Below are 22,830 nucleotides of genomic sequence, written 5' to 3'. Positions count from 1 at the left end.
CCACCACCTACACACTCTTGGGTTTCACATTAGCATGTTTAATGCTTTGTTCTTTTTTTCCCCCCAAGAATTTCATTTATTTGGGAGAGACAGAAGAGCCTATGCGAGCGGGGGGAGGAGCAGAGGGACAAACAGACTTCACGCTGAGTGTGGAGCCCCATGTGGGGCTTGATGTCACAACCCTAAGATCATGACCTGAGCTGAAACCAAAAGTTGGAAGCCCTAATCAACTGATGTCCCAGTGCTTTATTCTTAAATATAAGCAGGCAGCTACGGTTCATCAGACTTCTGAGCCACATGAAAGGAGAGGTCAAAACAAGTAAGACCACCGGGGGAGACAATATACACAGAGAAAATATTTAAAAATAAACCTGTTGTTAATATCCTGAGAGAGACCAAGAGTGCAGTCATGACAAAGGCCAGGATTTCATAAAAATGGAGTATCTAGTGAACAGAAAGTGACTCTTGATAATTAGAAATAATGACTTATCTAAAAGACTGGAAGATAGAGAACTTTTTTAGAAGATAGGTCAAAATGACAAAAATAGGAGAATAGAATATTAGAGAACCAATTCAGGATATCTAACATCCAAATAATAGGAATTCCAGATGGAGAGAGGAGAGATTCCTAGATCCGAAGGATGTGAATTTGGAGATTGGAAGGGCTCACTAGTGCCCCACATAGTACGTGGAAAGGGTCTCACTGCAAGAACATTGGGAACAAAGATCCCACACATTTCACAGGATGGAAAGCAGTTCACACTCAAGGGGACAAGAAGAAGAACTTTAGACTTCTCAGAAGCAGCATTAGAAGCTGGAAGACAATGGAACAATGACTTAATAATTCTGAAGGATAGTTTTAACCTAGATTTCCTTATTTAACCAAACTATAAGAGCAAAGGTAAAATATCCAGACTTACGTAGTCTCAAAAATACTACCTCCCATTCACCTTTTCTTTGCAAGCTGCTGGAGAGGCCATGTGCCACCTAAATAAAGGAGTGAAACAGTGAGAAAGGCTAAGTTGGAAATAAGAGATGTGCCATAGGAGAGGAGAGAACAGGGCCCGGGATGCCGTTGTGCAGCAGGCTGAGAGAGCAGCCTGTCCAGGTCTCAGGGTCTCACGACTCCAGGAGAAGTTCTCCCAGATAATGCAATGATATGGGATAACAGGAATTTAAACACCGAGAGAAAAAGACATTTGGGAGGAGAGGGTGGCTTTGAGACAGTGATAAGTACATAGAAGACTGAGCAAATGGGGAAAATGATTACTTCTAGGGGTGGGAAGAATACTGTATGGAAGAAAGGAAGGCTAATCATAGTTTATTTTGTGGGTAAGTAATGGATGGCGTTTCTTTTGTAATGATGCAGACATCGAATATTAATGTAACCAAAATATCCAATAATCCACATTGGGAGAGAGGGGAATGACAAGGTGTGTGGTTTAATAGGAAGGCCATAGTAAGTAAGCGGAAAAAGGCCATAGAGCTGGAAAATCCAGACCCAGCAAGGGAAGCTGTTTGTTTAGTGCTAGGAAGACAAATACTGAACGAATCAGGTAAACAACTGAAGTGGCTGTCTTTGGGTAGGTGGAACTGGGAGGAAGGCAGCATGTATGTATGTGCCTTGTGCAAGTATGTGGGACTGGGAATTGTGTGCACGTTTCATTTTGAGAAAGATAAAATTAAAAGAAAACCACTTCAAAAGTTAATACAAATAGTATGGAAGGTATAAAATCAAGTTTATCAGCTGTTATAAAAATTATATTGAATGCAAATACTTTATTTTACTAAATGTAAATGGGCTGAATTCCGTTGTTAAAGAACAGAGCCTGTCAGATTGGGTTATTCAACCATTTTGCTATAAGCACCTATTGCTCTTTATTCTAGGAAAGCATCTGATTGGGCTTTGTTGTTTCTCCTATTTGATCACATCTGTGGAACCGCTTGTCAAAGTTCTCTGCCTCCTCTACTCAGGGAATTAACATGTGACTCTGAGCTAGGCCATTAGGACACTGGAAATTTATTCTTGATCCTAGCAACATAAAGTCTAAAAATTTTATTCTTGATCATAGCAACATAAAGACTGAAAATAGTTGGGACTGATCCATCCCAGGTATAATACTATGAGGAGACAGTCCATCTGTTCCTGCCACCTGGAGCCCCCAGCTTCCTGGTTCCTCTCCTTTCCAAGAAAACTAGAAGTTTTCCTGCTGGTTCTCTCTGTCTCATGAATTCCTTTTCTGTTTTAACCAGTCAGTCAATTTCAGTTGCTTATAACGAACTCTATCTGATAAGATTAAACCTCAAATAAGATTCAGCTGATACACACACACACACACACACACACACACACACACACTCCTTTAATTTTAGTCTTTCTTTCTTTGTCTCTTATATGTAAGTTTGTAATAAATCAGTAAGTAAGTAAGGCAGGTAAAAACAAAAAGAAAGTAGAACTTAAGGTCCACAAAACAGGATTTAAGCGGAGAAACATTAAAGACAAAGTGGGTCATTATCTAAAGATAAAAGGTGTGATTCATAAGGTGGGTGTAACAGTCTTATACGAACCTGAAAAACTTAGCAGACAAATACAAATATATAATGAAAAAACTCTTAAAAACTGAGAAGATGTAATCAATAAAAAAAGTACATTTGTAGTGGGGGATTTTAACTTAATGGATAAAATAGAATATGGAGATATACACATCATTATAGAAATAAGTAGAAAATGTGAATAGGGAAAGTCCATGTGATAAATAAATGTCTGAAAAGATGCTCAACCACATTTAGGGGAATGCATGTTAAAGTAACAATAAGAAAACATTTTTTATCCATCATACTGGCCAAAATTCAAGAATTACAACATCCAGTGCTAGGGAAAATACAGGAAGAAAATAGGTACTTTCAAAAGCTATATGGAAATGTAAATTATTACAATAATTTCCTTTTTCTTTTTTCCTTTTTTTGAGAGAGAAAGCGTGTGTGTGTATGTGTGTGCGTGTGTGCATGCAAGCATGGAAATAAGGGCAAAGGGAGAGGGAGAGAGAGACTCTTAAGCAGGTTCCACACCCAATGCAAAGCTTGTTATGGGGCTCAATCTCATGATCCTGAGATCATGACTGGAGCCAAAATCAAGAGTCCAATGCTTAACTGACTGAGCCACCCAGGTGCCCTTATTTTTTAAAATTATTACAATATTTAAATCATTACAATAAATTACAATATTTAGAAGGAAGTAACCTTTAAATATCTCTTAATTGTAAATGCTTATATCCTTTGACTCAGCAATTGGAATTTTGGGAATCTGTCCTATAGAAACAATAGAATTAGAATGTACTGGATATGCATATAGAAATTTTTGTTACAACATTGTGTGTAGTTGCCAAAAACAGGAAAACCTGGCTAGTCATAAGTGGAATAATTCTGAATAAAATTGAAATGCATCCGTACTATGGAATGTTATTCATTTGTTAAGGGAGTTGGCACTGTCTATAAACATGGATGTATCATTGACTAGGAAAGCAAGTGGTAAAATAACATGTCCGATTTAACCCATTTCTATAAAATATATAATAGAAACCATGTGTGTGGTATATATGTATATATGAATATTCACATGATCATGAAGAAAGGTGTGGAAGCATCAATCAGGCTGTTACCACTTGTCACTTTCGGGGGTGGGATGGAGAAGGAGATTGTTAATTTCTTTCACTTTCTATAATCATAAGATACTTTTGTCATTAATGAAAACAACAGATCAAGTAAAAATTTTATCAGAGTAAGGCATTTTCTAGGAAACATGTAGTATTTAATCAGCAACAACCTGGAAGTCTTAAGTGGTGAAGAAATGGATAGGTATGTTTTCCTGTGAATCACAGCAGCATTTGTTTTTATTCTCTGTGATCAGGATTTGTAGTGTGTTATCTTATATTTTAATTAAGGTGAGGGCTATCCATTCTGTGCTGTTAATAAGGTTCTGTTGTGATACTTCTAAACTATTTTTGCTTTTGACAGGACTGTCTTCATCAGTGGAATACAATATAATGGAGTTGGAACAAGAACTTGAAAACGTGAAGACTCTAAAGACAAAATTAGGTACTGTACATTTTTGTTCTTGACTCATGTACTGGTCTTGGATTCTTTCCAGAGACTTGCTGGTAGTCTGAAATATTAAAAAAAGTTATGAAATCTTTAGGGTATGTTACAAGCTTCCAGTCTGTCCAAAGGTATCGATACAGACTGTTTTTTAGTTTGGGGAGAAGATAAACATGTATGTACTCCCATTTTTTTTTGTTTTGTTTTGTTTTGTACGTGCATAAAATGACTTTTCAGATGCTGACGTTCAGAGATGTCACTCTATTGTCTCTTCACTTGCATGATTTCTGACGAGTAATCTGTCCTCCTCATCCTTTGAATTGTCTTTTTTCTCTCTCTGCTTTTAAGATGTCCTCTTTGTCACTGACTTTGAACAGTTTGATTCAGATGTGCTTTAGAGTAGTTTTCTTTATGTTTCTTATTCACTGGGTTCATTGGGTCTCTTCGATCTGGGAATTTATAGTTTTCATCTAATTTGGAACATTTTTGGCCATTGTTTTTCCAAATTTTTTTTCTTTTCCTCTCTGTGTCCCCCTTTCAGGGACTCCAGTTACATGTACACTGGCCCACTGGAAGTTGCCCCCAAAACTCACGGATATTCCTTTATTTTTCAGATGTTTTTCTCTGTGTGTTTCATTTTGGATAGTTCCTCTTACTGTATCTTCATGTTCACTACTCTTTTCTTTTGAGTATCTAATCTGTGTTTAATCCCATCTCTTGTATTCTTCTCAAACACTGCAGTTTTTTTTATTATTGTTTTTAAATAGGCTCCACGCCCAGTGTGGAGCCCAGTGTAGGGCCTGGAACCCACGACCTTGAGATCAAGACCTGAGCTGGGATTGAGTCTGATGCTCAACTGACGTAACCCAGGCATCCTCAGACATTGCAGTTTTTATGTTTAAAAGTTCTGTTTAGACCTGTTTAGTCTGTGTCCTCCACTTTTAAAAAGAATATGGAATACATTATAAGAACACTTATAATGTTTTTATAACTTCTGTGTTCTTGATAGATTTTGATTGATTGACTTTCCTCCTCATCATTGGGTATATTTTTGTGCTTTTATGCATGCCTAGCAATTTTTGATTGGATAGTGGACACTGAGAATCTTACTGCTGGGTGCTGATATTTTTGTATTGCTGTAAGTGTGGAACTTTGCTGTGGGATGCAGTTAAGTTACTTGGAAGCAGTTTGATATTCTTGGGTTTTGCTCTGAAGGCTTGTCAGGCAGGGCTAGAGCAGCATGTCTCTAGGGCCAGTTTTTCCCACACTAAGGCAACAATGCTTGTGATTTATGAGGTCTCATTCTTATCTTGTGGGAGCAGGCCCTATTCTTGGCCCCTTATAATGGTTGGATACTCCTGCCCCATGGGTGGTTCTTTCTTCAGGGGTGGGTTGTTTGTTCATGTACCTGAGCTGATCTTTACCCTACTGAAAACTCAAGGATGACCCTTTGAAGATCCGTGGAGTTCTTTCTCTGAGGACTTTTGTCTGTGGTACTTTGCTCTGTATAGTCCAGCTAACTTGGTCTCTCCACACTCCCATTATATGTCCTCAACTCAAGGAATGAGTTGGGCTTTGTTTGGGTTCCTGTGCCCTCTACTGTGGCCAGCAAACTGTCACAAGACAGTAAGCAGGAGCGAACCCAGGGTTTTCCTTGTTTGCTTCCCATCTCTCAGAGATCTTTGGCTTTTTGTGACCACACATCCAGAGTCTTGAAACTGTTTCATATGCATGTATTTTTTGTTTCCTAATTGTTTCAGCCTGGATGGAAAATTGGTCCCTATTATTACTCTGTTTTCAGAAATGAAGTTCATTGTTTTATTGTTGAAAATTTATTCATTTTCATTTTTCTTTTTTTATTGAAGTGTAATTACCATGCAGTGTTATTTAGTGATAGTTATATAGTGATTTAGCAATTCCATATATTATTCCGGGCTCATCATGGTATTTTACCCATCCTCCACCCACTTCCTCTGCCAATCACCAGTTTGTTCTCTGTATTTAAGAGTGGTTTTTTTGTTTGTCTTTTTTTACTTTGTTTTGTTTTGTTTCTTAAATCCCACATGTGAGTGAAATCATAAGGTATTTGTCTTTCTCTGACTAACTTACTTCACTTAGAATAGTACACTCTAGCTCTATCCATGTTGTTGCAAATGGCAAGATTCCATTCTTTTTCGTGGCTGAGTAATATTCCTGTGTGTGTGTGTGTGTGTGTGTGTGTGTGTGTGTGTGTGTGTGTGTGTGTGTGTGTTAGTGTATACATATCACATCTTTATCCATTCATCTGTGGATGAACACTTGGGTTATTTCCATGTTTTGGCTATTGTAAATTAGTGCTGCAATAAACATTGGGGTGCATATGTCTTTTTGAATTAGTGTTTTTGTTTTCTTTGGGTACCCAGTATTGGAATTACTGGATTGTTTGGTAATTCTATTTTTAATTTTTTGAGGAACCTCCATGGTGTTTTCCATGGTGGCTGCACCAGTTTGTATTCCCACCAACAGTGTATGAGGGGTCCTTTTTCTCTACATCTTTGCCAACACTTGTTTTTTCTTGTGTTATTGTGGTTTTTATTTGCATTTCCCTGATGAATAGTGATGTTGAGCATTTTTTCGTGTGTTTGTTGGACATCTGGATGTCTTCTTTGGAAAAGAAGTCAAGTCTTCTTTTCATTTTTTAATTTGGTGCTGGGTTGTGTAAGTTCTTCATATATTTTGGATATTAACCCTTTAGTGGATATATCATTTGCAAATGCCTTCTCCCATTCTGTAGGTTCCTCTCATTTTCGTTTTTGTAAACAACATCATATTGTCTGAAGTTACTTTATTCATTCTGCTGTTGGTGGATATTTGATGTGTTTCTCTTTTGTTATTATGAATAATATTGGTATAAACATTGTTCTTCATACCTCTTGGTACACATGTTTTTTCATGGTACATACCTGGGAGTGGAATTATAGGATCATTGAGTATGTGAATATATAGCTTTCTAAAATAATGCCAAATTGTTTTCCCAGGTAGTTGTATTGTTTTGCATTTGTTTTAGGCATGAGTAAGGACTTCCTGTTGCTCAGCATCTTTGTCAACAATTGACATTGTTGGACTCTACATTTTTACCAGTTTAGTGGTTGTGAAGTGGTTTTCACGGGTGTTTTAATTTATACGTCCCTGATTTGTGTTTCCAGTGTTCATTTAGCTTCTGCTTTAAAAACATCTGCTAGCGTTTCATTAGTGATGGTTTGTTGGCAACGGATTCTCTAGTTTTTGTTACCTGAAAACATTTTTACTTGCCTTCTCATTGGTAGTGCAGTTTTACAGAATTTAGAATTATTATTTGGTAGTTTTCAACATTGAAAAAAATGTCTTTCTAGTGTCTTCTGGTTTCTCATTAAAAGTTGTATTGTTGCCCTTTTGAAAGCTTTTAAGATTTTCTTTTTGTCTTTGTTTAGTAGTTCTACCCTGATGTGCTCAGGTTTGGTTTTCTTTGTGTTTATTCTTCTGAGATCTGTGGCGCTTCGTCAGTGTGTGGCCTAATGTCTTTTACCCATTTGGGGACTTGCTCGCCATCGTCTCATCAAATGCTGCTTCTGCTCCTTTTCTTTTAGTTCCTTGGACCTTAGCTGCACATGTGCTAGACTTTTCACTCCTGTATTGTTTTCTGAGTTTCCCCTCCTTTATCACATTCTTTGATCTGTGATATTTTCTATTGATGTGTCTTCCATTTCAGTGTCTTTTCAGCTGTGTCATAACTATTGCTAAATTATCTCTTGAAGTCTTAATTTTAGTTACAGTATTTTTTAGTTCTAGAATTTTCATTCAGATTCAAATTATGACATTTGCCATCTTGTCACTTACCTTATTGAACATATTAATCAGTTATTTTAAGACCTCTTTCTGATAAGTTCAATATCTGGATAAACTGAGTCTGTTTCTATTATCTTTTTTCTTTGTCCTATCTCCAGGGAACATTTGATTGAGTGTCAGGCATTTCTCATACAAAATAAAAACTCTGGATAATGTTTTCTTCTTGAGAGGATTTACTTTTTCTTCTGGTAGGCATTTAGAGTAGGGGCAAATCCTCTCATCTGTCTGGGCTGGTGATAGTTCCAGAGTGGGTTTTGGTCTTCATGAGAGCCGGTTGATTTGCAGTTTGGCCTTGCTCCTAGTGTATAGCTTTCCTAAGTGAAAGTCTGGGTGTTTTGTTGTTGACTATGATACCATCTTCCTTATGTACCCTGAACTTTAGTTTTTATCTCAGGAAGTGTGAGCCTGACAGAAGCTTTGCCCCTTCTCTTTTGCTGCACCTTCTTGTCACTTTCTCAGCCTGCTGGCCATTGGTGCCTTGCAGGGCAAAAGGCTGAATGTTAGGCTCCCTTCTTTTTTCTTTCCTTTTCTCTGTGATTGTAGCCTCTCAAATTTTGGCTGCCTTGGTAGCCCCACACTCCAGTTTTTGTTTTCCTGATGCTGTTGAGTTTGCTGAAAGCATTGCTTTAGCATCATTTTCTTTCACCCACTGATATTTGCTTGATTTCTCAGCTTCGTGGGGCCATGTCATTTTTTTGTTGGAAAACTCTGAGGGAAAGATAGTGCAAATGTGAGGGCTCACATCAATCCATTTCACAGAGTATTGACCTCACAGTTTTGTTGTGGTAGCTCTGTGATTCCTTCATGTATCTTTTTTTCTTAGTTAAGTTTGATTTGTTTTTACCAGTTGTTCATAGCATGAGGATTGGTGTGTGAATCAGGTAGATCACTGTAGCCAGAAGTTTGCTTCCACTTTTAGAAAACTGGAGGTATTTATCTTTGGATTAAAGGGGATTTTTTACTCATGTTAACTTTATTCACTCAAATCTGTATCAATATGTAAATCTACATCAAATACAAATATTTCTATATTTTCATAGTAAACCATGTATTAACAGTACATTTCGTTAGCAACTGAGATGTCTTTACAGAGCTAAAATGTAAGCATCATAGGATTGAGCTATTTAATGTAGCAAAGTGATTTTAAAACTCTGATTTTTATAGTTTTTGGAGGAAAATTAAAAATAATTTATGTTTGTGAAAAATTTTATAAAAATAATACATACTGGTTATAGCAGTAAGGAATGAAAATATGGGTCTGGAGAGAATTTTTGGAAATCTTTTGTTGTATTTTGTTTTTTTTCCTAATAGAGAGGCGAAAAAAAGCTTCAGCATGGGAAAGAAATTTGGTGTATCCTGCTGTTATGGTTCTCCTTCTTATTGAGACAGTAAGAATTTATTTGCCTAGTTAAATAAAGCAAATTATTTTTTATTTACTTTTGATATTTGAGTATGGCAACTCCCTCAGCTAAATGGTTTCAAGTAAACTGGTTTTCTATCAACAGGATTAAAATCCATCTATACTTTTATTTGGAAAAACTCAATAGAGCAAAAATAGAAATTAATGGCAATTTTTAAAAAGTTCTTAAGATTAACTATTTCCTCATGAAAGCAGGACATTTACTCTTTTGTGCCATTTAGAATTAAGAGACAAGGTATTGCAGATATCTTGCTTCAGACTATGATGAGATGTGAAAATTATATTATTAAATTAGTTCTAATAACATTTTAACCATTTTTTAAATCTGTGGAGTTGTGGGTTTCCAATTGGGAATCAGTCAGTAACTGGATCTATATTATTAGCTTTAGTCACAAGCTTTGAAATTGTAATAATTTGCAGAGCTTTTAGAGTTTATTCTGAAGTTTTTGCAGATAGTTTAATTACTTTCGGTTTGTTTGTGTGTAGAATTTTGGTCTTCTCCTCTGTTCTGAAGTGTATATTTGATTGATAACTTAGATTTTAATACATGTGTACTCACAAAATATCTGTGAAATTCAGAACTGATAATCATTTTTTGTGTTGTAGTCTATCTCGGTCCTCTTGGTGGCTTGTAATATTCTTTGCCTGTTGGTTGATGAAACAGCCATGCCAAAGGGAACAAGGGTAAAGTGCTTTAAATGTCTTTCTTTTGCAAAAGTGTTCTGTGTATATACCCAGAGTGTTTCAAATAAGTAATTTAAAACATCACCTTTCTGCACCTATGTTTCAGGTTGTATGAATTTCTTTATGTAAAGAGCCTTTGTAAACAGTGTTTGTGAACTATGACTTTTGTTTCTAATTTCTTACTTTTGGTTGGCTAGCCCTTTTACCAAATATCAGAGTTTCCTTTTAGATTTTGTATCACAGTTTATTTTAGTTTTACTAAAGTTCATATTTGTAATTCTTTAAGAAAATGTATACTCTGTGAAATAGTGATGTGGAAGGAGTTTATTAGATGGATTCATAGTGTTTGCAAAAGATGCTGATCTGTGGTTGGTAGGGACTTACGTTTCAGAAGAGTCACACATTTTATGAATCTGAGTCAAATGTTTAGTTACTGGAGGACTGTCAGATGTACATCTTTTCATGAATTTGTTTTCTCTCTCGTTTAAAAATTGATGATTCTATTAAGTTCTATCTTTTAGCCTATTTAAATATATTCTCCATATAGAAGGTAGTTATCACTAAAGATTCATTTTTGGCATACTTCTAGGAGTCTCTGTAAACTTTTGATTGCTTAAAGTAACATTTACATCCTAACATTTTCTTATATTTTTCTAAGTCAGTAGCATTCTCATTCCCCGTAGGAAAGGACTTCAAAACTCTTCCAGACTTTTAGTGCCGCTTGTCTCTGTGAACCAGAGGATGTATACCTTTCCTCTCATAGAAATAAGCCAACATCAACCTAAATTTCTTCCCTTCAGTCCAAGACAGAGATACCCTGTTCTTTCAAAGCTAATTTTTTTTCAGCCATATTCTCCAGTTAGATTCTGCCCTCCTCTAACTTTTGCTGGACATTCTGCCTTCTGTTACTGCCCATTGTCTAGCCTGCCAACATGCTTTCCAGGTGCTTCACTCCACAAGCAAACAATAACACTAAACAGTACTTCATCTGCAGCCTGGTCTTAATCTTTTGTTTAGACCCAAATTCATTGATAGAGCAGGAAGTTATCTACTGTGTTGGCTTCTATTCGCTTTGTAACCCTCTTTTCTACGTTGGCACACTATGTAAGTCCCAAGCCCCCATAGTACATTTTTGTACCATCCCCTTAGTGTATCATAGAGAGGAACTTATACCTGGTAGGGCCTATGCATGATTGTGTAAATAAATCAGATCATCTTAATTCTGCCTGGAGGACTTCTCTTGAGATAGGGAATATTTCCAAAATGTTTTTCACCCAGCCAATAAGCTGTCTATTAGCATTATTCATTTCTTTGTCAAAAGACTGACAAAAAGTTGATAGTTCTTTGACTTGTTTATATATATGAAATTTCCATGAGTATTCTTACTTCTTTATGCCAAAATTAGAATGTATATATGATGTGTATGATATTATTGGTTTATTTTTTACTAACCTGACTATACATTCTTAATTTTCCTGGTATTTTTGTTTGATACAATTAAAGCTGATAGTAGAACAGTAGTTCATATTTGAATACTTCCTTTAACTAGTAAACTTTGAAAATATTCTTCCTACTTTAGTAAGAAATTATTTTTTTGCCTGTTCGGTCTCATTAATAAATACTGGTTTTTCTGCTTGTTTTCTTAAATTCTAGATAAAGATAGGTTTTGACAATAGGTATAATGTTTTGGAAAAATGTGTAGTGTTACCTTAAAAAAAAAATCTGTGTTAATTAAGTTATATCTTCTAAAAACGTCTGAATTCCCAAGGAAGATTTGGGGAAACAACTTTCAACTGTAGAAATAGGATATGCACATTCACTTTCTTACTATGCTTAGCCTACTTTGATATATTTTAATTGTATAATTTTTATATGTTGTTGTAGGGTTTATTTAAATAATTATATATTCTATTCCTGTGGTACTGTTTTAAAAATTTTTTCTTCCAATAATATTCAGGACTTTGAACAATAAGTATAATATCATTTTGATAAGTAAATTACATTTGAGATAAATCGGAGATGTTTTGAGCTTGTTAAAATTATTAACATGTGCTTGCATTAGTTGATGAATGCAATCTAATGTCATGTTTTATTGTCCTTAGAAAATCTAGATGTTATTCTAGGGTATTAAACATTCCTAATTCCTGTATTTATGAAACAGTTTTAGGGAAAGCAAATATATAGTGTCCTTGAATTCTGAAAAGCGATTTTTCCCCCCCCCCCCAGGGTCCTGGAATAGGAAATGCTTCTCTTTCTGCTTTTGGTTTTGTGGGAGCTGCACTTGAAATCATTTTGATTTTGTATCCTTTCTTTAAACATTGTTTAACAAATTTTCTGTTTAGTTTTCTGGAACAGTGGTAATTTACTAAGACACTTTCCTAGAAGGGAAAACAAATCAGTCTTCCTCAAGCACACCAAGTGGCTTTTTGTTTTTCCTTTTGGACCTTAAGAGTTTCTGGAGACTACTGAGAACTTAAGGAAACTTGCATTCTTGGGAGAGTTTTTTCCTTGATTCTCACAGCTATCTTATGGTGTCCTCTGTTGTCGGTTTCTATAGCCTCCGATTTTTTGGAAATTTTATTCCCAAGAAGGATGACACAACTATGACAAAGGTAAGGTGAAGTCTTAGTGGCTGTGCTTCCCTTTTGCGTTGCAAGGCAAAGGAGCTGTTTTATTTTGTAATCGCCCTGAATGGTTCATTTGCGGTGATAGGTATTTGTTTGTAAATTGCATAAACACAAACTGAAAGATTTTCAAAATGCTGAACGAGTGGGAAAAGGATGTGCTGCTCTGTTTAATTTGGACGGCGTCCATTCACTTGTAAATGCGTACGACTGCAGGGCTTGTTACCAGCTACAGAAGGCTAGTGAAAGGGCTCTCTCCTCTAAAGAAGCGTACTGCTAATGAGTGACTCTGATTGTGCACACCGCACTTCAGGGGGCTTGTTTGAAATCTGGAAGAACTTAGTTGCTACAAGTAGTAGAGACAGAGTATTTCAAATTTGAATAATTAAAGCAAGACGGAAGAGTTCTATTCAGAAACATTTTGTAGTCGGAGGCTAATTTGACTTCCTACAATGTGTCATTGGCTTTGGAATAACAAAGACTGTTACCTTATATAGTGTTAAAATATTCCCACAGGCTGACCATGAAGAATAAGTAATAAGAGCTGCTGGTTTCTTTTCTTTGTATTACATATCATATATTTTCAGCCTATCTTAAAAAGGAAAAGTTATTTTATGTACTTTATTTACCTATCTACAGAATGCTATGACTTGTTGAGATACTTAGCATCTAGTTTAAGTGATCATCAGCATTAATCAGTATTTTCAGCTCCTTTTATTTAATATGAAAGAATAAGCGTAGGACACATTGGAAATGAATTATTAGAATTTAGGGGTTTTAGATTTCTAGCTTTTTGGAATTAAATCTTATAATAGTTGAACGTATTAGAAGTAGATATTATATATCTTGAGCAGTAGTCTGGCTTTAAATATAGTCAGAAGTATTAAATGTATTCATTCTATTTTACTTGACAGGCAAACCTTTTTAAAATTGGCAACCTAAATCAATAATGTAAAGTGCATTGTCTGAGGTGTAATTTAAATGTTCTATAACTTTATATTTGTGCCAGCTACTGTAAATACCTTCTAGAACTTTACAGATGTAACTTTAAATATTTGTAGAAAACGTTTCTTAGTCTCTTTAAATTCTGTACTGAGTAATATCATTAAGAAGTTAGCAAAGTACAGCACAATAGTACAAGGTAAGTAAAATGTGCAGTAAGTTCCCAGAATGTGAGTAGATTGATTGCATTTGTCATTCTAATGTCTGACTGCCCAATATTCTTTGTGATCCCCACACAGATCATTGGGAATTGTGTGTCCATCTTGGTCTTGAGCTCTGCACTCCCTGTGATGTCAAGAACACTGGGTAAGTTTACAGGAGAAATGTCCATTTAAAGTCCATACCTTGTTAACGTATCTTTCTTAAACTTCTGCCTTAACTTTTAGTTTTTGCACTTTTTCAAAGAGATCATCCTTTGAAATACAGTATTTCCTTTCACATTATTTTATAACTTCTATACTTCGTTTATGTAGAGAACCATACCAAAACAAGTACTTGTATCAAATAAAGACCATTTATTTTTTTAAATACTTAAAAATGTCCCTCCAAACAGTGTGGACAGTTTTTTCCACTGACTAGTTAAGCTTTTGAGTTCTCTGGTGAGAAAACTGTGATATTAAAAAAAATGTTTAATGTCTAGAAAGTATTAAACTAATTTTTCTTATATGAAATGTGTTTTAAAGCTTATAATTTAGCATGTGGTTTAAAAAATTGAAAATGTATAAAACTTTTTTAAACTGCTTCATGTCCATGAAATAGACTTGAAAACATGCGAGCATGTGCAGATTTCAAGGGCGTCCTTTGGTTGTTGAATTTTTTTCTTGCCTGTCATTTATATAGTTTTCTTAATTTTTCAATTTACAGGAACGTTGATCATCTTTTAAAACTAGTACATTTCTACGTTGTCATTGAAATAGTTGAACAAATCTTCACTTGGCCTTCTTATCTTTTATAAAGCATGTTGCAGGCTGTGATCTCACTTCTTGGCTAAATATTATTTCAGACAAAAGTTTCCGTTTGGCAGTTCTGTTTGGTTTTCTGGACCTAGGTTTCCACTTAAGAGTGTTCACAAATGATTAGAAGAATCCCATCATTCAACCTTCGCAACTTGCTCATAACAAAAATTACTAGTCGCTTTGAGTTGCTTTTGTTTACCTCTTCTTTTGCTCCGTTGTTGATTCAAGACTCCTGGCCAGCAGGGAGGCAGGCTGCAAGAGGGAAATAGAGGCTTTATAGTTATCTGCGCAATGCTTACCGAGAATTTCATGTTTTAGTAAGAAGTGAAATCTAAGTATAAATGTAAAGAGACCACTGTTCCACAGACTAATACAAAGCTTATTTACTTAGTGGTCTTACCTCTTTTGTGTTTGCTTTATAGGACTTGTTATTGTTTTGACATCTGCTTATGGTGCGCTAATCTTGAAAATGCCAAAAGTATGCACCTCAGTAACTTCATTTGTAACTAAGTGATATCATTTGTTTTATGACAGTCCAACAATAATTTCTGTGATATTATAGCCACCCTACCATTTAGTCATTTATAAAACTTACTGTGATCTGTTATTTAAGATTTATTGTTAATAGTGATATATACTGATTTTATGGAAGAAAATTGCATGGTAGGTATACTTTTAATACAAAGAAAACAAATTAATGACAAAATTTGCTTTTTGAAGATCAACAAATTAAATTCCTGAGTAGTTTGCCATAGAGATAACTAAAAAGAAGAAAAAGAAAGATGGGACAATTAGAATGCAGCTAACAAACGCCTGGACCCAGCTGTCCAAACAGGATTAATGGAGCGCATTAGGGTACAGTGAGTCATGTGGTGCTTTGCAAAATATCAACACGCACTGCATTACAGGTTATGCCCAGTGGCACTGAATAGATGAAAAGAAGTAAATACGTTAAACAGATTCATGGAGGCTTTTCACAGTATTAAAAAAGCAAATTTCTGGACTAAAAGAAGCAGCTTTATTTTAGTATTATGGGAAATGCAAACTAGAGAGTTACTTTGTAATTCCTCTATTAACCCTTTAGGACTGAGCCTTTGATTTTTAAGAAGATAAAATGTGGAGAATTGTCATGAATGTTATCCTGGTGTATAACAGGGTTTTGATTTACCAGCTGAAAAGCTCATAAGCCTAGAATAGAGGATGTGTTTCACAACCACATTCCAAGCTGTGAAAGTTTTCACTCTTTCTCTTTGCCTCTCCCAAGGAAAGCCTGACCCTTAGGATGCTCTCATCTGCCCCTGGGAATCCCATGAGCAGCACCCCATCACTTACAGTGAAATAAGAAATGAAATAGCAAGGAAAAATCCAACATTACCTGTATATGAGCAGCTTTTCTCTTATTTCAGCAATTTATCAGTGATAGTTTTTACTTTAATTGTAAAATTGAAAATACATTGAGTCCTGCATAAAATAATTAATTTGGTGATATTTTTGCTTCAAAAATGAAAGTGTTATATGAATTTTATGGTTTTTGGCTTTTTAATTTGCTAGCTGGTGTTATTGGTTCAATGGAGGCATCATTAAACTCTAGCTTTAGACTTCAGTGCCTGGTGTGATAGGACACATTCATTAAAGAATTCCTTTGATCAGCTTCTTATATTTGAATATGGAAAAATTTGTTCTAATTGAAAAATTGCCACAGAGTAGATTTTATAAGCATATCACTTGACAACTAAGAATTAAGTTGTGAGGATGATTTTGGCCATGTATTTTTGGCTAAATATAATTAATATAAATGATGGTTTTGTTGTCTATAGGAAACACAAAGAATCTGAGCTTAACATTTCTTATTCACACTCTTTAAAGCCCTTTAAAAAAGTAATGCCATGTCAGTGCACATGATTTCCAAAACATTGCTTTGCTGCCTATTTAGACGTTAGTTTTGAAGAATCCAGCATTTTGGGGGACTTGATGTCTGTTATGTGCAGTAAACAAACAGTTTACTGTTTGCTTTGACCCTGACTAGAGGAGGTGGCTGGCAAACAAGGTGAAAATAGAACAGGACCAAGCCTAAGGAACTCTCTGTAGATGCCCAAACTTTTCTGCAATAAAATATTTTAAAAGCAGCAATGAATTCTGTAAGAACAGATTTTGTAATATTGCTGACATGCTCTTTATTATGCTTAATCAAGAAACTACTGAGAGATGGACCTTTTTTCACATTGTTACTTGCAATCTCCTCTAACAGGGAAAATTTTTCTCAAATGTAACCAACAGACTTTGCAATACTGTTACTAATTTCTTTTTTAAAATTGTCTTTATAGTTATTCGGCTATCCTGAAGCTCTTTCTGTAACTTGTAAATTATTACAGGCCCAGATGCAGAGTTTTATTTTTTTTATTTTTATTTTTTTAAAGATTTTATTTATTCATTTGAGAGAGAGAGAATGAGAGAGAGCACGAGAGGGAAGAGGGTCAGAGGGAGAAGCAGACTCCCTGCTGAGCAGGAAGCCCGATGTGGGACTCGATCCCGGGACTCCAGGATCATGACCTGAGCCGAAGGCAGTCGCTCAACCAACTGAGCCACCCAGACGCCCCCAGATGCAGAGTTTTAAAAGGAAATGTACTTACGATACTAAAACAAGAACATTTACCCCTTTGAATCACCTTGAATTTATATTTTAGTATTTCCGTGTATTTCTCTGGGTCCCATCTAGTCCCTCATCTTGCAGGAGATAAAGTGGATTGCTCTTTTATTCCTTGATGAAGGGAGCCTGTTTAAAAACTGGTCCATCTTGGAGAGGTCTTGATTTCGGGTTTCATAAATGTACTATTAATCTTTACCCTGGGCCAATTCTCTTCAATTCTCAGTGTAAACAAAAGTGAATGATGCTTAGAAATGACAAATGCAAAATAGGAAGTATAAATCATAATATGTATTCCTAACTATGATTTTGATTAAAAATAATTTTGAACACCTTCTTGACAAATTCTCTATGACTTATATGTTCAGTTATATTGCAGAGAGAGAGTGGCGCTAATTGATTTTTTGTTGATTAGTATTGTTCTTATATCTGAACAATAAATTTGTATATCTAGTTATGATTTTTAATAATAAAGAGAAAGTTATTGTGTGTCAGATGTCTAAAAGTTAAGAGACTAACAAATGCTTAATCCTTAAATGCTCTTTATTCCCAGTATCTACTTGTTATATTCTTCTGGTGCCACTCTTATTTCAGGGAACATAGTCCTGTCTGAGAAAATGTCATGTTGGCCACACATTACCTTACCTAAATAATATAGCCATCTGCTGACATACATTCAAATATTTTAAATTTTAGTTTGTTAATAAAATATTTTTATGTGAAAATAATTCTAGTTAGGATAATTTGGCTAGAAGGAGGCTTAAGATGTAATCCTTAAAATGTTATAATTAAAAACCAGACAGTAAGCTATAATAAGGGTCTACTTTGTACTAAGACAAAAGGCCCCTAGCCTGGCTGAGGATACTTCATAGTGCACCTGCACACAGTCAGTTCTGAGACTAGTGAATATATTATCTCCTTATTTGTAGATTTTATTTTAAAATTAATTTTAATTAATTATATAGGTATAGACATGAATAAATTCTCCTTATAAAGAATACTAAAATTAGAGGTCAGGCTACAGTTCCTTGTGACCGCCAGTTTTACTCCCAGTTCCCCCTTCAGAGTATCCAGGGCTTCAGATCCTCTTCTGTGCATCAACAGACCTACCTGGTGCCTCCGCAGGAAATGTGAAATCCTCACCTGGGGTTACCGGGATGCTGACTCTGGTCGTCGTTCTTGTTCCTTCTGTTGACTCCTGACCTCGGTGTGCTGTCTAGGAGGAGCTGAAATCATTTCCTCTGCTGGAACTCAGTCATCGGAAAATGAATTTCAAACCCCAAAACTATCTCTTTCTGTTCAGGTCACCAGTGACCTCTTAATTGTCCCATCTTGTGGATTCTGTTTTTGTCCTCATTGCTCCGTGGCACTTGCGGCTTGTAATCCCACTTCCCAGATCTCCTCTTCCTTTATTTCTGGTCCCCATTCCCGTTTCTTTCTTCTCCTTCAGCCGTTCCCTAACTGTCTGTCTGGCCGCTCCTCCGCTGTATCTGTGCTTGTCCCCAGACCCAGACCGCCAACCCAGCACGCACCCCGAGCGAGGACCAGGTAACCCCGACTCTGGGCCCCGCTGTGGCTGCCGTCCCACACCGGCCGTTTCTGCAGCAGGACCCACACTGGCGTGTGCCTGTCCCCCCCTCCCTCTCACTGCCCTTCCCTTTCCCCCCTCTTCCTCCGCTGTGCCCCCTCAGTCCTTCACCACTTCCTGTCTGACAGGCCAAAGCGGAAACCTGACAGTCACGTAGATGCCTCTCCTTCTTCATGCTGACACCTAATGGTGATGGGCAGTTTCATCTTGTTAACATTTCTCACATTTGCTTCTTCCTTCCCATTTCCCTTGCAAAAAAGTGAAAAGAATCAGACTCCTGTAAACACCCAAGTGGAGAGCTGAGTATATGATTTTATTTTCAATACTTTATCGTTAGGGAATGTTCATGAAGTAGATTCTAAACAGGTGTTCTTTTCTTTGAGGAGAATAGAGTAAGAAGTGAAACCAAAGCAAATGAACTGAAGAAGTATTTACTTTTCCAAGTCAGGAAGTATTATTGAGGGACACTGGAGGCTCCATCTCTGGATGTTCTCTTCAGGAAGAGAGGAGACAGTTCCTGTCCAATTTTGGGGGCGCTTAAACGTTTACCTATTTGAAAATCAGCACGTAGGCGCTTCTTGGACAGTGATTTTCATTCCCATTCACTGGCTTTTAGTTTATTAAAATTCACATAGTCTCGTTCGTCTGGCCTACTAATTAGGTTGCCTTCGTATTAGGACAAAATGAGTTTGTAGCATGTAAACAGTTGTGACTACAATTGGTTTGCTATTTGCAGACACACTTGCCTGCCCTGAGCTTTGGTTCACATTGCTCCCACCTCTCTCTCACCTGTCTGCTTTTGTCCAGTTCCTCCCCATCCTCTAAGGCCAGGTCACAGGCTGGTCATACACAAAGCTCTCAGTTTCTTCCTTATTCAGCCTTGTGTTGTACTTACCTGCATCTATTAGCTTTCTCAAGAAACTTTACACCCTTTAAAGGACAAGACCATATTTTATGCATCTTTTTATCCCTTCCAGCATCTAGTTAATAAATATTTGTGGTGTCAGTGGGTGCCCCGTCTTGAGTGTGGACTGTGGTCTTGGAATAGGTGAACTAAGAAATCAGGTGTCTTGCTTCCTTCCTGATTGTCTGTATTTCCATGTTTCAAGCCTGTGTGACCGACTTCGTTTTATTATTTTAAAAGACCCTTATAATAATAACCAAAAGGTAGAAAGAACTCAAGAGTTCACTGACAGATAAATGCATAAACAAATTGTGGTCCAATACATACAGGGGAATATTATTCAGCCATAAAAAGGAATGAAGTCTAAGTGAAATAAGCCAGTCACAAAAAAACAAATGCTGTGTGATTTCTCTTACATGAGGTCCCTACGGTCATCTAAATCATAGAGACAGAAGGGGGAATGATGGTTGCCAGGGTCTGGGGGGGAGAGGAAAATGGGGAGTTGTTCTTTAATGGGTACAGTTTCAGTTTTGCAAGATGAAAGTTCTGGAGGTTAGTTGTACAATAGCGTGAATGTACTTTACACTTAAAAATGGTTCAGATGGTAAATTCTGTGTTGTGTGTGTTTTACTACAATTAAATAAAAAAAGGAAAAGAGTGGTGTACTGATACAACATGGATGAACCTTGAAAACATGATCCTAAGTGAAATGAGGCAGGCACAAAAAGCCACATGTTGTAATATTCCATTTGTATGAAATGTCCTGAGTAGGGAACTTGACAGGGAGAGAAAGTAGGTTAGTGGTTGCCAGGGATTGGGGGGAGGGGTGATGGGGAGAAACTGCTTAATGGGTCTGGGGTTTCACTTTGGGGTGATGAAAGTGTTTTGGAACTGGATAGATTTACACAACATTGTGAATGTACTCAGTGCACTGGATTGTTTACTTTAAAATCGTTAATTTTATGATATGTGAATTTCATCTTAATAAACTATTATTTTTTTAAAGACCCTTACACAGTAGAATAGTAGACAGTAAATATTTGCTCTGTCCTCTGTTTCCTTGATGTGGTAATCTAATTAATCCTGAGGTCTACCTATTTTTAATGATCGTGAGTCAGCCTTTGAGTGTTCTCTGTTTGTTCCCCTGTGTAGGCACTTGATAGAGGAAGGGGGAGCAGACAGCAGGGGCCTTTATGGTACAGATAGACTCCTAACCAGGAGCACCTTCCGTCCTCCCTGCTCTCCATGCAGTCTGCTCAGGATTTAATGGCTAGTTTAGCACTCCACAAGGGAAATGTGATCCTGTCACTCCCCTGCTTTCGGTGCTTCAAAAGACTTTTGCCATTAGAACAAGGTTCTTTCTTGTTAAGGTGGCACAGGAGGCCTTTAAACCTGACCCCTGCGTGTATGTCCAACTTCATTTCTTGCCACTCCGGGCCTCACCTGCTTTGAACCGTGATTGATACTAGCGGTGTTCTTCGGATGTACTGAGTGGGAATAAGGAACTGCTCTACTTCGCATGCCTCTGAACATGTGACTTCGCCTGACGCGAGTGATTTTGTTCACCACCCAGTCCCCGGCACCCCTACCATGTCGTTCAAGCCTGGGCTTAGCCCTTAGCTCCACAGAGGTTTTCGCTGAGTCTCCGCCCTTCAGGCGTCCCTCCTGAGTGCTCCCCCATCACCCTTCCTCATTCTCCACACATCTGCCTTCTCATTGAGCATGTTGTGTTATAAAGGTTCACTTTTCTCTTCCCTCCATAAAACTGTGAGTTCCTTGAGGAAAGGGCTGGTCAGTCTGCACACAGATTTTGGTACATCTGTGGGAATTCATGCTTCTTAATTTGGCCTTTTACTTAACTGCACAGACACTTAGTTGTGCTGGAAATACATATGAAAATATGAACTATGTTACTGAAAGTCCTCACTTCTTAGGATGTGAAGACAGTTCCATGAAGGGAATGAATATCTTACATACTTTGTAACTCCTATAGTACCTATTGTATAGTGTTAGGAATATGATAGGGACTGAAAAATACTATAAAAATTTAACTTGTAACACAAGAGCAAATATAGAAATATAGAATTTCTAATGAAATCTAATTGCCACAGCCATAAGCTAATAAAGGCATGCATGCTATGGGGTGTATATAGTCTGAAGCCTTATGTATTTTAACAGCTTTACTGAGGTATAATTGACAAACCATAATCTGTACATATTTAAAGTGTACAGTTGGCAAGTTTTTTTTTTTTACAAGTTTTGACTTATTTGTACACCTGTGAAACCATCACCCTGTCAAGATAGTGAACATACCTGTCACCTCAAAATGGTTCCTTTTGGCCCTACGTGGTTCCTCCCTCACACCTCTCCCACTGTATCACACCCCGACCCTGTGTCCCCAGGCAACCACTGACCTGCTTTTTATAACTATAGATTCGTTCATGTTTCCTGGAGTTTTATATAAATGAAATCATATAATATGTACTGTTTTTTGTCTGGCTTTTTTCACTCCGCATATTTACTTTAAGATTCACCCAGGTTGTTGCATGTATCAGTAGTTCATTTTTTATTGTTGAGTAGTGTTTCATTTTATGTGTGGACCACAATTTGTTTATCCTGTCACACACTGAAGGACGTTTGAGGTGATAACTTTTAGCTATTATAAGTAAAGTTGTTGTGAACATTCATATCCAAGTGTCTGTATGGGCATGTGCTTTCATTTCTCTTGGGTAATAACTAGAAAATGGAGAGCCTTGTGTATGCTTCATTTTTTAAGAAACTGCCAAACTGTTCCAAAGTGCTTCTCCATTTTGCATTCTCAGCACCAGTATGGGACTCCTGGTTCCTCTCCATCTTCACCAGCACTGGTATAGACCATCAGTTACTGTCTGGCATTCCAGTAGGTGTGTAGTGGTATGTCTTTGTGGACTTACTTGCATTTCCCAGATGACTCAAGTGCTCATCTGCTGTCTGTATATCTCTGAAGTATCTGTTCACATCTTTGGCTCATCTTAAAAATTGGGGTTATTTTCTTGTTCCTGAGTTTTGG

General features: G+C 36.7%; 1 protein-coding gene across 1 annotated transcript in view; it reads left to right on the top strand.

The window, feature by feature from the left end:
• The window catches only part of LMBR1 (limb development membrane protein 1), an 82,380-nt gene that overhangs the window by 44,162 nt on the left and 15,388 nt on the right, over positions 1–22,830 (top strand). The window contains exons 6-11 of the mRNA XM_088018339.1: positions 4,015–4,095; positions 9,271–9,347; positions 9,986–10,063; positions 12,290–12,363; positions 12,585–12,675; positions 13,929–13,995. Coding sequence (XP_087874465.1) covers positions 4,015–4,095; positions 9,271–9,347; positions 9,986–10,063; positions 12,290–12,363; positions 12,585–12,675; positions 13,929–13,995 — 468 coding nt within the window. The remainder of the gene's footprint in view (positions 1–4,014; positions 4,096–9,270; positions 9,348–9,985; positions 10,064–12,289; positions 12,364–12,584; positions 12,676–13,928; positions 13,996–22,830) is intronic.

The sequence above is a fragment of the Eumetopias jubatus genome, unplaced genomic scaffold (genome assembly GCF_037043125.1).
Source record: "Eumetopias jubatus isolate StellerSeaLion01/CBP00866 unplaced genomic scaffold, mEumJub1_p1.0 scaffold_14, whole genome shotgun sequence".
Classification (NCBI taxonomy): Eukaryota; Metazoa; Chordata; class Mammalia; order Carnivora; family Otariidae; genus Eumetopias; species Eumetopias jubatus.
Note: the sequence above shows the minus strand (reverse complement) of the source record. Positions and strands in the feature narration are given on the sequence as shown.